The sequence below is a fragment of the Dasypus novemcinctus genome, chromosome 3 (assembly GCF_030445035.2).
Source record: "Dasypus novemcinctus isolate mDasNov1 chromosome 3, mDasNov1.1.hap2, whole genome shotgun sequence".
In the NCBI taxonomy this organism is placed as follows: domain Eukaryota; kingdom Metazoa; phylum Chordata; class Mammalia; order Cingulata; family Dasypodidae; genus Dasypus; species Dasypus novemcinctus.
This window is the reverse complement of record NC_080675.1, coordinates 138,857,518-138,874,962: the sequence shown is the minus strand read 5'-3', so window position 1 is coordinate 138,874,962 and position 17,445 is coordinate 138,857,518. Positions and strand designations below refer to the sequence as shown.

At 41.7% G+C, this 17,445-nt stretch overlaps 1 protein-coding gene across 3 annotated transcripts in view; it reads right to left on the bottom strand.

The window, feature by feature from the left end:
- ZNF609 (zinc finger protein 609) overlaps positions 1-17,445 on the bottom strand; it is a 274,508-nt gene that overhangs the window by 231,470 nt on the left and 25,593 nt on the right. For 2 of the 3 annotated variants that reach the window (XM_004466646.4, XM_004466648.5), the window contains exon 2: positions 6,248-7,121. The exons of the other annotated variant lie outside the window; for it this stretch is intronic. In XM_004466646.4, coding sequence (XP_004466703.1) covers positions 6,248-6,994 — 747 coding nt within the window. In that variant the 5' untranslated portion in view covers positions 6,995-7,121. The remainder of the gene's footprint in view (positions 1-6,247; positions 7,122-17,445) is intronic. 3 annotated transcript variants of the gene reach the window in all.

Genomic DNA, 17,445 nt, shown 5'->3' with positions numbered 1-17,445 from the left:
CAGCAAGCAAATTTCCCAACCCAGATTTGGGAATTCTTCTTAGTGCAGAAAGCCTTAGCTAACTTGTTTACCTATTCCTACCAGGCTTCCTGTATAGTAGAGTATTGCTATATTTCAGTCCATTATTGTCCAGGGCAGACTAGGACATTTCAATTCAAACCATATTTTTCTTTTTTCTAATATTTACCGAATGTTTCCTATATGCTAGACGCTGTTCTATGTGTTTCACGTGAATTAACTCATTTAATCTCACACACTCCTATGTAGGTACTATTATTTTTCTCATTTTGTAGATGAGAAAACTAAGGCAGAGAAGTTAGGTGACTTGCTTAAGATGACTTAGTTGATAAATGGCAGAACAGGATATAAACCTAGGAGTTTGGCTCCAGAGTCTACTATACTCAGAACCACCAAGTTACACATAAAAGTCAATATGAAATCTAAGATAGGAAAGCCTGGCATTTTAAGTTAGAAGTGGCTTCCAATGCTTACCTTATAAAGAAATTTCAAAAGGTTCTCAAACTTTAATGTTATAGTAATTATCTGAAGAGCCTCTGGAAGTACAGATATCTGGATTCCTTCCCCTAAAATGTATTTAGGACATGTGGGGCAGGGACCAAGAATCTGTATTTTTGACACTCATGTTATGTAAGGGAGGTGGTTTCATGGGCCACACTTTCAGGCACTCTGCTCTAGATGGTAAACTGTAAGCCCTTCAAGGAGCAGAAACCTGTCTGTTTTATTTGGCAGTGTATACTCAGCACCAAGTACAGTACCTGGAATCTAAATGCAGTTAATGTACTGAATAAATGAAAAGTGATAAAGGCATTCAATAGTATATCTTCACTTCACAAAAAACTGTTAATAACACCCACAGTAAATGTAAAGGTCTACCTATCAATGATGTGTCCAAGAAGCACCAGGACAGGATTTTTTTCCTACCTGCAACTGCCAAACAAAGAAGGGACTGGCAATGCTTCAATGATTACAATGGAAATTTGGCTGAATGGAATATTCTAGAACATACACACATATAACTCATGGAGTTAAGCTCCAAGTAGTAGTTTAAAAGTTAACGTTCCTCTTTATATATAACAGGATAGGTTCAGAGCCAGCTATAAATGATTGTTTTTGGAAACATCATAACCATACCTAAGAACCTTAAATTCAAAGATCCTTTTTTACTGAATTTCTGTAATGTCAAAGCCACTATGGAAAACAGATGAAAGCAGTCCTGGGAGTATCTGGACATTTACATTCAATGTTGTTTCTAAGATAATCTTTAAAATGGATAAAAAGAAAATCCCTCATGACAGTTAAATGTTTGTTAAGAATCCCTGAGTAGTCCCTTTCCTTAGCTGTTGTTAAAGTGTTGCGTTCTTCGAAGGAAGCTAAGGCTGCATTGGGGTGAGGCCCTTACTACATCAGGTGACTAGCACTGTGCCTGGCACCTCCCCACACCATGGCCTCTGTCTCCGAGCTTGCCTGCATCTACCAGGTCCTCTTACTCAATGAAGTCACCATGACAGGTGATGGAATGAAGATCAATGCCCTCATTAAAGCAGTGGGTGTAAATGTTGAATCTTTCTGGCCTGGTTTGTTTGCAAAGGCCCGGGCCAATGTCAACACTGGGAGCCTTGTCTGCAATGTAGGACCTGCCCCAGCACCAGGTACTGCACCAGTGGAAGGACCTGTCCCCACCACCACCGATGCCCTACCTAAGGAGAAGAAAGTGGAAGCAAAGAAAGAAGAACCTGAGGTATTGGATGATGATATGGGGCTCTGGTCTTTTTTACTAGACAGGTCTTTTGTAAAATGTTCAATAAAGAGTTGAACTCAGGGAAAGTGGATTTGGCTCAATGGATAGAGCATCCGCCTACCACATGGGAGGTCTAGAGTTCAAACCCAGGGCTTCCTGACCCATGTGATGAGCTGGCCCATGTGCAGTACTGATGCACGCAAGGAGTGTGTGCCATGCAGCAGTGTCTCCCCATGTAGGGGAGCCCCACGCACAAGGAGTGTGCCCCATAAGGAGAGCCACACAGTGCGAAAAAAAATACAGCCTGCCCAGGAATGGCACCACATACATTGAGAGCTGACGCAGCAAGATGATGCAACAAAAAGAGACACAGATTCCCAGTGGCACTGACAAGAATATAAGTGGACACAGAAGAACACACAGTGAATGAACACAGAGAGCAGACAACTGAGGTGGGGGAGGGCAGGGAAGGGTAGAGAAAAAAAAATCTAAAAAAAGAAAAAAAAGAGCTGAACTTAAAAAAAAAAAAAGAATCCCTGAGTATAAATATGCCATAAGAATGTGGTATCTAGAAACCTAGCTTCTATGCCCAGATTTGCCACTGACTACTTATGAGACCTGGGCAAGTCACATGACCTCCCTGGTCTTGGTTTCCTTTCCTATAAAATGAGGAAACTGGACAAAATAATCTTCCTTCAGGCTCTCCTTGAGTTACAACACACAGCTGGAAAATAGAGCTGTTGAATGAAATAATAAATTAAGTTCAGGCTCTACATGATTAGAGAATGCATGCCTGTCCCATACAAATAGCAACTTTTAAATTTTTTTCCATGCAAGAAAACGCTTAAGGTCATTTGGCTTCAGGAAGGAAGGCTAACTACTGTGCCATCAACAGCTGAGAAAGAATGGCTAGGGAAGGAGGAAGGTGTTGAGAGAAAACCTTGGATCAGAAGGAATAAAAGAGATCTGACCTTGGTTGGGCAATGAGGGATTGCAACACAAGAGAACTGAGCTGGAAGGCATTAACTATGGCAGGAAACAAAACCAAGGGCAAAGGAAGATGCTCTTAGAACACAGGATATGATGGCAATCCTGATCAGAACTCAAAAGAGCAAAGAGCACACTATCATTTTGTTTGTATACTCAACTAATGGGGGAAGTGTAAACATAAGCAGCATTCTAAGAGCTGCAGAAGTTGAGGTACAATCGTGGGGAAAGCAAAGAGCAGAGTGTTCCTATCCTGCAAGATCAAAAGCAGCAGCTAAAGAGGGGTCAGGGGAGCGTCTGTTAGCAAATTTCTAGATCCTTAACTCATTAGAGACTACTGGTTATTTTATATAATTTGAAAAATAAGGAGTCTCACTTTAAACTCCCAGTCATAAATGCAGCATAGATAGATCACTACCATCCTGCGGTTTGTAAATTCCATTTTTTCTTGCCTGTCAGAGTAGCAACACAAGCACTAAGCTCAGGACCGTGAGACAGGTGTCCTCCCTCCCCCATAATTTAACAAACTATCAGTCACCACAGGCAAGGGAACAGGCAGGAGCAGGAAGCCTCTGTCTTGTTTATTCCTCAATATTCTGTCCCCATTTCTTCAGTTTGCAGGAAGTGACCTCTGCCAGAGAGGTGTGGTAAAGCAAAAGTGGGATCCCATGAAATCAAAGCCACACATCCTTGAGCTGACAGAAAATTCCCTCAGCTACAGCCTGAGGTAATTACTTTTAAGAAGAAGAGAAGGCCCCAGTTGATAATTTGAATATTCAAATCTTCCTCAATAGCTAGTGAGAGAAATGTGACAATTCTACTCTACACCACAGACTTTTGTCTTCTCTCCTATTTCCAAAGGAAAAGAGACACTTTCCAAGTTTTATGAGTTTTTGCTCTTCAGGACAGTTCCCAGCTCAAAGTACTCAGTTCTTAGATTATATCAAACATGTGTTTTGCTCTTTTGGTTCTGTTTGGTTGTCCCCTATAGAAGGAACATTCCAAACCAGTTAGGCCATAGGCAAGCCCATATCTCAAAGAAAATCTTAAAAGAGGTTTAAGATTTTGTTTACAAACTATAGTAGTAATCTGCAAATATTGAACACCTATTAGGCCCAATCCCTGGGGTCCCTGTTTCTCAAAGGCTGCTTCACCATAAGGTTACTTGATTTCCTTTAACTCCTCTCCTCCCCTCCTCCCATTCCAGAAACGCTTTCTCTCTGCACATTGTGTTTTTATCTCCTAGCAACATCCAAACATTTAAATAATTATTTCTTTCCAAGGCCAAATCTTAATGAAAAGGGCACCCCAAGAATCAAACCGTCCAAAAAGACTTGAGGAAACGGAGGAGGAAATTGAGAAAGTAGTTTCTTGTTCATGGTGCTATTCACTGCACAGCAAATTTTCTGCTTCTAAAAGTATTTCCCAGCAATTTTATCTTTCATCCAAAAAGTGAAGCACAGTCTCTCTTCCTTTTCTCTCTCATCCACTGTCCCATTCCCACAGTCTCCCTGGGAGACAAGGCTCACAGCATTGCTACATTACTAAGGGCGAAAACTTCCTGGCACCAAGGTGTATTCTTAGATAAATTTACTGTATTTTTTGGCTCAATTTAAATCTGAAGGACAGCCTCTCAACCAGTCCCTGTACCTATATAAGAGAAAATGGGTTCCCTCTGCTTCTCTGTGGGAGACCATCATTGACATTTAGATTAAATCCAACATGAAGCTAAGCAACATTAATCCTTTCACCCATAGACTACCATTGGGCTTAGAAGATTGTACCATGAGTCAGTATTCTAAACAGAAAGGAAAAGGAAGGTTACTCTCAAAAGTGCTTCTTGGTTGTTGGATTTTTGTTTTTTTTTTAAGAAGTACTTTTTCTCAGCACAAGAAGAACTGGTCTTTGTAGATTTTACCAACAGTGATTATGAACATGGTTATATGATAAGAGTTTCCTGAAGCCAGATGTAGGGAACAGTTTTAATGGGCCTGGAAGAGAAGCAAAAAATCCTGGTACTCTTAGGCCTCTTTAAAACCATATAATCCATCTGCACTCCAGAGAAAATGGCAAATCACAGACAGGATAGAAAGAGTAATGCCAGTGACCAGCTGGCACTTGACTCTGTTATGGTGGACTACAGCATCTGCCACTTAAACACAGGCAGTCTTTTTGGCAGCTGTCACTGGTAAAAGTGAAAAACCATTGTGTTGTTATTGAAAGAAACTCACAGCCCTGTTACCAAAGACACCCAGATGTTGCTAGGAGCTACAGCTGTGCCTAAAGCAAAAACCAAAATACCTACATCAAGGAAAGGGGATGCTATTACTGGAATCCAGGCACTGAGAGAGCCCCACCACCTAAATATACACACCTAGCCTCTATTTTTTAACATGTACATAGGAAATAGGTATTCCCTGCTGGAGCTGATATAATCACAGAGAAATCATTTTATATTGCATCTGCTGGGATCAGTAGAAAGCCCAGGGAGAACAGAGTACAGAGCAAAACATCAAGAGCTGTTGAACAGCTCATCACCAGGCCAGCCATTCTGCCCGAAATTGTAAGCTGCTTAAGTTTAAGGTAGCCTGAGCTGACCCTAGACTCACACCTACTCTGCTCCAGACCTGTAAGTTAGCTCCATTTCCTGAGGCATGAACTAAGATCCTCCCAGGGGAGGGACTTAGCCTTAACTCCTCCTGGGGCTGCACGCATTTGTTCTTCCAAGTCAAGCAGAAGGCAAGGTATCATTATTCTACTGTTTTGCAGCTATTAAATCACCAAGAGACTCTGACTTCCAATAATTAGGGAGATACCTGGCTAAGAGCTTTATCTTTAATGGCCAAATAATCTCTTTCTGGGCCACCCTATCAGAGTCACAACACTAACTTTATAATGCTTAATTATTTCATAGTATAGTCAGAACATCCTGCCCCTTGTTTATGCAACCCCAAAATGTGCCGCTTTGCTCTTTGGTAGCTACTGATAGAACATTTGGTAGATACTATCCATGAAACTCCTTTAACCCTTTGCTCTTCCACAGACCCAGCAGCACCATTTATCTCATAAGAACAACACTCAATCTATACAATACAACAAAGAGCCTACTAAGTGTATCAACTATTATGACACTGAGGATGAAAAGCAAGTCAAGCAGGGAACCACATAAATGTATGATGCCAGCCTCTGGCAACAAGTGTCTGAGGTGGGATAAGAACATGGTGGGAGTTCTCAACTCAGCCTATAGAAAATTCATTCTACCATGCAGCTGTTCGCAACAACAGATCTCCTGCTCCAAAATGGCCAGGGCTACTATTAATGAGTCTATAGGGAATCCCCTAATTTGGAAGAAAACCACATTATCAGTACCAGCTGCTCTGACCTTGTAATTGGTCATTATCCACAAACTAACGAGCCTCCCACAGAGTGCACATAGTATTTGGCAGTTAGTCTTGGGCAGTTCTGACTGGCACTGGGCAGCCAGATCTGGCCACCTCTTACCTTTTCAGACTTGACTTTCTTTAGTGGGCGACACTCATTCTCCCCTTCCTCTGGCTCCGGTTTAGCTCCCAAAGGATTGAGCGCTGCCCCAGGCTCAATAGCTATACTCCCAAGTGGCTCCACAGCTCCTGTATCCACCCCTGTACTTCCATCATACTGACCACCCCTTCCTCCCAAAGGAACTGGCTGGAGGATCCCAGGATCCTTTTCTGAACAAGTCCCCACTCCTTCGCTTCTCTCCTTCTTGCTTTTAGATGAACTGTTCTCCTTCTCCTTTTTGGAGCCGGCTACACTGCGGGATGCCTTAGTCGCCTTCTCCGAGCCTTTGGGAGCAATAGCAGCAACCAGGGCTCCTGCATTGGCACCATCTCCTGAGCGTCCCTGCACCTCTTTTTTGCTAGCTGCCCCCTCACTTGGAGTGAACAGGGAAGTCCCTGGAGTGGGTTTGCTAGTGTCTTTGCCACTTTTATTCCTTTTGGATTTTGATTTGCCTTCCTTCCCTTGAGGACCTGGCACTGGGGTAACAAACTTGATGTTGTCTGGTAGTGTGGCCACAGCATTGGGAGCCGGCATCCCCACCTCCTTTGAGCCTGACATTTCCAGTTTCTGCTGGTCCTTTTCCAGATCGGCGTCCAGGTCAATGATGAGATTCCCTACTCCAATGTCCCATTCATCCCCACTGTCGTATGTCTCAACCGGGTTTGCATCCACTCCTTTCCCTCCGGAGGCTCCACTGCTCAAGGACATCTTAGAGTCAACGTCCCACCTCAAGATTCAAGGCTCTTCCTTGCCCCCAGCTTTCCTATTTTCAGCTCCAGCTATGTTCTCAGACCTGCCACAATGGTCCGTACATGCCCAGCGGACAACATCATTGCTGGAAAAAGAAAATTTAAAAAGCTGTTAAAGGAAACAATACAGGCAAGAAGACAGCCTGAAACAAACTCCCACACAAAACAAATATTTCCTATGGGGCTATCACACCACAAGAGACAAGACAAACAGGTTCATTTGCTTCTCTAACCAAGTCACACTGGACTTAGGGAAAAATAAATTCCCACTCCATCTCCCCAGAGGAAAGTAAAATATTTCAATTGCTCAGAAATTCTGTGGTAGTCTTAAACCAGGAGTTCTCTAGAGTTAGTTTCCTATTCCTTAGAGACTTATTTCTACTACCTTTGCCAGTTGGCAATCCTTCCTTAATTGATATAACCCCCAGCACATCACAGATTCAAGCTCCAGCAGAACCCTACTCAGACCACCCCCTTCTCCTTGTTACTTCTTGAATGATCACACACTTGGAACATGGTCTAGAAAAGGCTTTAAAAGCCCTCTACTAATAGGGCCTGTCCCAACTACAAACAGCCTAGACTCCTTGTCATTCTACCACTGGGATTTAAAAAAAAAGTCATATAAATAAATAAAAGAGAAAAACAAGCAGAACTGGGAAAATACAACTTCATGACAGGGCAAAGACTGAGACTACAGAAGATTATCTTCAGAGAAGACTCAAACTTCTTAAATTCACTAAAGTTAAATCAGCCTTATTAAACTCTAGATATTCAAATTATGTCTTGGGAAGTGGATATGATTCAAGCGACTAGTCCCCCTCTACCACATGGGAAGTCACAGATTCAGTTCCTGGGGCCTCCTGGAGAAGGCAAGCTGGCATGAAGGGCGAGTGTGGTGAGCTGACACAAGAAAATGATTCAATGAAGAGATACAAAGAGGAAAGGCAATGAGAGACACAACAAACCAGGGAGCTGAGGTGGCTCAAGCACCTATCTCCCACATGGGAGATCCCAGGTTCAGTACCGGGTGCCTCCTAAAGAGAAAACAAGCAGACAGCAAGTGCAAATAATGTGTGTGTGTTTGGGGGGTGGGGGGGACAAATAAAAATAAAACTTAAAAAAAAAGATAGAATTCAATGAGACCCTTCCCTCTTTCCACTCAAAATATCTGTTTACAGAAAAAAAGAGAAAAATGTATACCTTATTAAAAATTGACAACTACTAGAAAACCTAATGCCAGATGTATATAAAATTGGCGGCACTACATTGATAACTACTGAGGCCCCATCACATAAAACAAAGATCAACTTAAAAACAACAATAAGAAAGGAGTCAAAAGGCAATATACCTCTCCACTGTCCCCTGACTCATAAGACTTGTGGAGGGTACCATCTAGCAAACTTAGCAGCCAATATGTCACATTCACGTAATACTTTATGAAAAGTCAGACTTCTGATTTTGCTCACTCCTCTATCTACCATCTTTCTATTTTCTATATCCATCTGGACAATAACTCTTATAAGATAACTAAACAGAAAGAGCAAATGAGGGAAGTGGATCTGGCCCAATGGATAGGGCGTCTGCCTACCACATGGGAGGTCCAAGGGTCAAACCCCAGGCCTCCTGACCTGTGTGATGAGCTGGCCCACGTGCAGTGCTGATGCGGGCAAGAACTGCCGTGCCACGCAGGGGTGTCCCCCGTGTAGGGGAGCCACACATGCAAGGAATGCGCCCTGTAAGGAGAGCCGCCCAGCACGAATAAAAGTGCAGCCTGTCCAGGAATGGCACCGCACACATGGAGAGCTGATGTAGCAAGACAATGCAACAAAAAACAAGATACAGATTCTGGGTGCTGCTGACAAGAATACAAGCAGACACAGAAGAACACAAAGCAAATGGACACAGAGCAGACAACTGGGGGGAAGGGGAAAGAAATTAAAATAATAATAATAAAAAAAGAAGGAGCAAATGAGTGATGGCATAATGAATCTACGAAGTGGGTATTTAACAGGTAAATCCTACAGGTAGGATAGAGACAAGACAAATAGTATTTTTTCACCTATTCCCTCACAACAGAGCGTCATAGAACCAGAGTGCAAGGGCGAAAAGATGTCATGCTAGGAGAGCGGAGCTATACCAGGTGAATGCCTGCTAGCAACTGGGATTTAAGAGAGAAAGGTATGAACATTCAGCTCAGAATATATCCATTATCCAAGGAGACATCTTAGTGCCAACAGGAATCAACCACTGTTTATTAATTAACATCAAGTCTACATAAATCTTACTTCATAAAAAGATAAGCAAAATGAGGAGGTGGGATAATGATGCAGGAACTATGGGAAAAATGCCACACACAGGGTAAAGGAAACACTCCCTAAAGAGTCAGAGAGATCATACCTCTGAAAATGATCTAGAATTCTGAAGAGATTTTTAGTTAACTGTACAAGAAAAAAGACAGCCTCCATGAAATGGTAGTATGGTATATATTTGGTCATGATTTCAAAAAATTTTAATTCATTTTATTATAAAGGGCAGAGGGCATTTCCAGAAAAGAATACTAACTGAATCTGCACTACAGAGGATTCTTAGAGAATGGTTCCTTCTAACATCATAATTTGTCATCTCTGCAATCTGCAATTGTGACTAGGCCTAGAGCATAACTCACATTCATCTAAGGCTTAGCCATTATCCTCCAGAGCTGTGCTATTATCAGTACATAATTTAACCACCAAAACAACCCCAGTTTGTTTATCCTTGGAAAAACAATAAAATTTTCCTGAGGTCCAAAAGATATTCCTCTAGAAAATAAGAAGGTATTAGAAGAGACTCTGCAGGAATATATAAAGAAAGCATATGAAGCACATAAAAATGTTAGTGGCTCACTGACAGAGAGCTCTGATAGTTCTTACTCTGCTGCACTGGGCTGACCTCCCAGGTCAAGATAAACAAAGTATGCCAGTAAGGAAGAGAAGCATTAAGAGGACAATAGGGGGAAGTGGATTTGGTTCAATGGACAGAGTGTCTGCCTACCACGTGGGTGGCCCAGGGTGCCCCACGGGCAAGAAGTGCACCCCATAAGGAGAGCTGCCCAGGAGTGGCGCCGCAAACACGGAGAGCAGATGCAGCAAGATAATGCAACAAAAAAGAGACACAGATTCCCAGTACCACTGATAAGAACACAAGTGGACACAGAAGAACACACAAGGAAGCGGACTTGGCCCAGTGGTTAGGGCGTCAGTCTACCACATGGGAGGTCTACGGTTCAAACCCCGGGGCTCCTTGACCCATGTGAAGCTGGCCCACGCACAGTGCTGATGTGCGCAAGGAGTGCCCTGCCACGCAGGGTGTTCCCGCATAGGGGAGCCCCATGCACAAGGAGTGCACCCCGTAAGGAGAGCCACCCAGCGCGGAAGAAAGTGCAGCCTGCCCAAGAATGGTGCCGCACACATGGAGAGCTGACACGACAAGATGACACAACAAAAAGAAACACAGATTCCCGTGCTGCTGACAACAACAGAAGTGGGCAAAGAACACACAGCAAATAAACACAGAGAACAGACAACTGGGGTTGGGGGGGAGAAGGGGAGAGAAATAAATAAATCTTTAAATAAAAAAAGAGAACACACAGCGAGTGGACACAGAGAGCTGACGACTAGGTGGGGGGGAAGGGGAGAGAAAAATAAATAAATCTTAAAAAAAAAGACAACAGGTTGAAAAGAAATGAACTTAGATAAAAGGACAAAAGGACATGATACTTTAAAAAAAAGGAAGATGCAAGAAAATAAAAATGCAAGATGAATTAAAATTCATATAGAAGTCAAGAAAGCACAGAACTGAAACCTTGGAAAATGAATCAGTAACTTGCAAGAAAAACCAGAGATACTCATCAAGAATGCAAAGGAAAAGGAAATGAAAAGAAAATAATGAGGGATGCTGAGAGAGAGAACTCATTTAATACCAGTAAAAGTCAAACTAAAGAAGTGACTAGAATAGAGGAAAAGAAAACCATCAAAGACATAAGTGAAAAACATTTGAGCTGAGAAAGATCTTGCATGCAGACTGAAGAGGTTCACTATATTTTCAGCAAAATCAATGAAAAAAGCCAAATTTGCACAAATCCTGGCAAAAATCATAAACTACAAAGTACAAAAATTAGGATGACCTCAGACTCCTTTGCAACATTGACCTTTAAAAGATAATGAAAATGGGGAGGGGGTGTACTCGGTGGTTGAGCACCTGCTTCCCATATCGGAGGTCTCGGGTTCAAACTCCAGTATCTCCTAAAAAAAGATAGTGGGAAGTGGACTTGGCCCAGTGGTTAGGGCATCCATCTACCACATGGGAGGTCCGTGGTTCAAACCCTGGGCCTCTTTGACCCATGTGGAGCTGGCCCATGTGCAGTGCTGATGCGCACAAGGAGTGCCGTGCCGCATACGGGAGCCCCACGTGCGAGAAGTGCACCCCGTAAGGAGAGCTGCCCAGCGCGAAAGAAAGTGCAGCCTGCCCAGGAATGGCGCTGCACACACGGAGAGTTGACACAAGATGAAGCACCAAAAAGAAACAAACATTCCCGTGCCATTGACAATGACAGAAGCAGACAATGAAGAACATGCAGCAAAATAGACACAGAGAACAGACAACAGGGGGGGCAGGGGGGGGAGAGAGAGGAAAAAAAAGCAAAAATCTACAAAATTCTGAAGAGAAAAGACTGTTAGCCATGACTCTTATATTGAGGCAAAGTTCCATGTGTAAAAGCAGGATTATTTCAGTTGTGTAAGGGTTCATATGTATCCATCTCATTAAAAATTACCCAAAGCATGGCTTGTAAAATGTCTCAGATTCTTCTGAAAGCCTTATTTATATTTCATTGTGTTCCATTAAATACATATGTATTAAATTTTTAAAAATTACCAAAGCACTAAAATCCATTAAATTTAGCATAAATCAGAATAATTATTGCAAATACAAATGTAAACTAAATTTTTTAATTTAAAGAATAAACTCAATGCAGATATTAAAAATCATTCCTAAGGGAAGCAGACTTGGGTCAACAGATAGAGCATCTGCCTACCACATGGGAGGTCCACAGTTCAAACCCAGGGCCTCCTGACCAGTGTCGTGAGCTGGCCCACACACAGTGCTGATGTGTGCAAGGAGTGTTGTGTCACGCAGGGCTGTCCCCCATGTAGGGAAGCCCTGCGCACAAGAAATGCGCCCTATAAGAAGAGCCACCGAGCATGAAAGTTCAGCCTGCCCAAGAGTGGTGCCACACACACACAGAGCTGACACTGCAAGATGATTGCAACAAAAAGATACAGATTCCTGGTGCTCCTGACAAGAATAGAAGCAGACACAGAAGAACACACAGCAAATGGACACAGAGAACAGGCAACTGGAGGGGAAGGAAGAAGGGGAGAGAAATTTAAAAAATAAATAAATAAAGTTCCTTGGGAACATAAAAAAAAAGAAATCATTCCTGAAAAAAGATGTGAGGTAAAATCAATCATTTAGATTGATTAGCAATAAAGAAAGATAAACCATAAATTATAAAGCTGACACTTCCTCAAATTCCTTGTCTCAATTCCATATGCCACAGAAAATTTTGATTTTTCTAGTAAGCAAGAAATATTGCCATTATATATATTTTTAATTTCGTTTCTTTTCAAAAGGGACCTCGAGGTAAAAAACTAACATCTAATGGTCTGTGCTTATTTCCAAGTTCCACATCATAAGTGAGATACTTACTAAATGGAAACATGTCCAGAAAAATATGGTAAAAGACCTAGAAGCCATTTCATAATGGGAATTGTCTTAGAACCTGGGATTCTTTAGTCTGGAAAGGAGAATACTGAAGAGAGACAGGCTGGTTAGTTTCAAATACATGATGGTTGCCATGTGGAAGAGAGAAACTTATACTGTGATGCTGACAGTAGAAATAGGACCAGTAGTAGAAGTTACAGAAAGAGAGATATTTAGCTTAGGGGAAAAAATTAAAAAACTGAAATTTCAAAAATAATCTTTAATACTTAATGAGGCTGTGTCTTCATCACTGAAAGTATTTGAGCAGAAAAAGAGTAATCACCTATGAACCAAATTATAGAAAGGATTACTCCATGTGTGGGAGAGTTTGGACATCCCTAGGGCCTTTTCCAAATCTATTAATTCCATAAATGTACCTATCCAAAAGTGCTTTCCCTACTGTAAGACTACCCAGAATTTCTAAAAGACCAAGATGCAAACAAAGAAAGCACATCCTAAGGACTAATCTTTAGTGTTCCTGGTGTTCTTTTGGAAAGTCCATATCCTCCTATTTTTGAGGGTGTAAGAGGTCATTATTTTGGCTAATGGTTTTAGAAAGGTGCCACTTTTCAACTGAGTGACTTTTTAAAAAAATCAAGCTTTCTAAACCCAGCAGGCTTCATACTAACTTTGATGATACATTTCCAAAGATAAACTGTAAAACTGCCAAGATTTTTAAATCAGCCTGGCTGTAGCAGCTGAACCACTTCCCATCTGCTCCCTACAGCATCCCTGCCTTTATACAGCTAATAATCAACTCTCTGACAGGTCACTGCAGGAATGTTTAACCCTAGGAGGCAAGGTAACTAACATGCTAATTGTAAATGAAAAGTACTGACCTCTTGCTTTCGTGGTAGAGAAAGTGCAGAATCAGGAGAACCAACACTTTATAGAGACCACAAGGCACTTTCAACTTGCAAGAGCTTCTGTGACTATTTTCCTCTCTTCTCTCTTTCTGCCTAATTGTAGTCTATTTCCCAATTTAAGATCGCAAATCATCTGACTCTGTGGAATCATTTGTCCATGATTTGTCAGTACCACTTGTGCTGTGTCCCTGCACCTGATCCAAGAAACCCTCTTAGCATGGATATGGCTAAGGGACTGCAATAGGTCATGACAATTTCTCCTATTCCCTGTACCCATCAAAAGCAGTCACTCTAAAAAGTAGCAAATAATAGAAAGAGATGTTCAAATCCCAGTTTCCTTTCTGGAACCCAAATCCATCTCAGACTCCTAGCCCACAAACCAGTAATGAGTAAATCACACATTTCAGCTCATTAATTACTTTTTCCAGGGCACATGCCATAAGTCGCACCACTCCCCTACCATGGGAACGAACAAGGCCTCTCTTCAAGAAGGCTGAGAATGAGAAAAAGTTTTAAAGTGAGAGCTCTCTGCCCCTGCCCAGAGGGCATAAACAGCAACTGACCTTACTTGTCTTCAAACATAGTAAGAAACACAGTATTTCTCTCTCTACCCAGATAGCACTCTCTTACCCATACTAGAGGGTTTCAACGAGAGGATCCCTTTAATTGGTAACCACCCAACAGACAATCTGGTCTAAATAGCAAATGCTGCTCTACTATAAATGTATCTGTCTTCCTCTCTTCTTACTGGTTTTGAATCAATCATCTTATAGGCTCTGACCAGGGCGAATAGCAGTTGTTTATGAGTATGTATAATCTACCTGGGACCTCACAAGACACACACGAAATGTGGATATGAGGGTGATCTGTCTGGGTAGGTATTACCCTCCCAAAGTTACATGCCCAAAGAAAAAACTGCTATACTCAATTGAAGGAAGGTATTATGGTGTATTTAAAAAGAACACTGAACTAAGAATCAGGAGATGTGATTTCTGGACTCAAATTTTCACTAACCCTAGCCAAGCTGCCTCACTAAATAGTAATCTTCTCCTTATAAAATGGAGAAAGAATCCTTTATGATTCTAAGCTTATAAACGAGGATACAAATCTGAAAAATATAAAACACCTCAAAATATAAGATGACCCAAATATCGTCACAAGATTCTAATGTCTGAACTTAAGGAGAAAAGTTGCACAATGATACTTTCTTTAAGAGAGATGAAGTTTTAAGAAAATAAAGGAAAAATGTTAAAACAATTTTTTTTAACAAACTAAATCACAGGTATTACTGATACCAACTTGAGTTCTGAGAGAGAAAATGGTAATTCTTTCTTCTTCCATTAACTCAGTGATCCAAGTATTTCTTTTAGGCTATTCCTGCATTTTAACATATGGGCTAGTTCTCAACCAACTGTTCAACTGACAGACCACACTGACAGGACAGGCTTTCAAATCTATACTGTGGTAGGGTGCCTAAGAGTTACCTACTGGGAACCTCCCTGTTGCTCAAATGTGGCATCTCTTTAAGCTAAATTCAGCATAGAAATGCAATAATTTCCCCCCAACGTGGGACATGATTCCCAGAGATAAGCCTTCCTGGGATAAGCCTCCCTGGCATAGAGGGATTGCTACCAAGTAACAACAAGCAATGCAACTGGGGGGAAAAAAAGACCTTGACCAAAAGGGGTGAAAGGTAAAGACAAATGAGTTTATATGGCTAAGAGACTTCAAAGTGAGTTGGGAGGTCATTCCAGAGGTAATGCTTATGCACATCTCAGCAGGATCTCATTGACAACCAAAGTAAATACTACCCCAAACAGAGGGGCTCCTGAGGGCTATGGAAACATCCAAACACTAGAGTCAGGGCAGATAGTTCAGGAGTTTGGTCCCTTGACAGTGGGCCCTACTTTGAAATTTATGCCCCAGTGTGACAGAGTTGGACTCGGCTGTGGTTTCCCTATACGTGGCTCTTCCGTCCTTCTATTTGAACCTATAATTAGTTATCAGAGTTGGTAGGTATACGTTTCCAAGAGACTTAGATCTTGGGGCTGTCTATGTGTCAGCTGGGTCCTGAATTGCAACAGAGCTGCAACACCTTCTTTCCAGTTCAATGGACTCACCCAGGACAACTAACAAGGAGAACTCGATGGACAAACAACATACCAAGGAACCGAGAGTGTCTTCAACTGCAAGCAGGAGAGCCCATCCATCGGCTGTATGGGATCAAAGGCCCCCCTCAATTAAAGGTGGAAGGGGCAGCACCATCACAGTCCTCAGGGTTAGGGAACAAATTATGGACTAAAGTAGGCTTACCAGTATTCTACTATGGACTTTCGTGATTCTAGCAATAGAAGCAAGACCACTCATGTGGAGACAGTGTCCATTAGAGGTTCTGGGGGTAGGGAGAGGGAAAAACAGGTGTAATATGGGGGCATTTTAAGGACTTGGGAACTGTCCTGAATAATATTACGACAACACATTCAGGCCATTATATATCTTGCTATAACCTACAGAGTTGTGTGGGAGTGAGTGTAAACTACAATGTAAACTATAATCCTTGCTTAGTGGCAATGCTCCAAAACGTATTTATCAACTGCAATGAATGTACCACACTAAAGAAAGATGTTACCAATGTGGAAAAATGTAGGAGGTGTGGGGAGTGGGGCATATGGGAATCCCCTATATATTCCATGTAACATTTATGTAAACTCTGTTAGGTTCATAGGGTTTGATACCCCAGGGAACTGTCAATAAACCAAAGGGATACAATGAAGTACCACGAAGAGAACCATATTATAACATCTTTGCTAAATTCCAGATGGTGCCCTCAAATCACTACCTATGTACCTAGCCTTAGGCAAGGCTAGTACAACATGTAAACTATCCTTAGTGACTCTGAGCTTACCCAGCTGTAAGAAAAGGCATCTCTCTCTCCACATGCCACACTTCATAGGAGCTCACTAATCAAGTGAATTTCCATCTAGGGCTCTACCAAGAAACAATCAACTTCCCTTTGGGCCTCTCCCTTAATTTATTACATTAATTACTGTAACAAAGGAACTGTGTCATCTCCTCAAGTACCATAGCTCTCAGTATATATCTTCAATGGAGATCAGATAAAGAACAGATTAACAGTGCCAATTTGAGAAGACAGATCCAATTCAACAGGGCTCATCTGACCATGTGTCACCTAAGGATAGAAGAGTGAAAGTGCAGCATCTCTCAGTACCCAAGTGTGTATGCTACAACTCATGAATAATTTTATAGTCCTCATAGGCTACAATTGTCAGGCAAAGATTATGAGCCTTGACCTGTTTCAGTTCACATAAGCAAATGACACTTCCACTAGGACACAGCTATTAAAACAGGGCTCCGGTTTAGAACCTTGTTTTTTGTCAGTACTGCTCTGTGCCAGCATATATCCTACAATATGCTAAAGAGAATACTGAATATGTAAATGCTTCAGTCCAACCCTACTGGGATTCATTTGGTGTAACTGGTCCACAGAGAAAACCCCTACCAAAGTGTGTGGGTAAATAAGCTAAGTAGAAGGCAAAAATAATATAGAGAGATTAGGAGGTGAAGAATTTTGTTTGTCTTCTTATTTTTAAAATAAGTGATGAATGCACACTATGTGATTATACCAAATATTTCTGACTGTACACTCTGGATGAATTGTATACTTATTAATATGTATCAATAAAATTGGTGTGTTAAAAAAATAACCTAGAGTAAACAAAGCTCT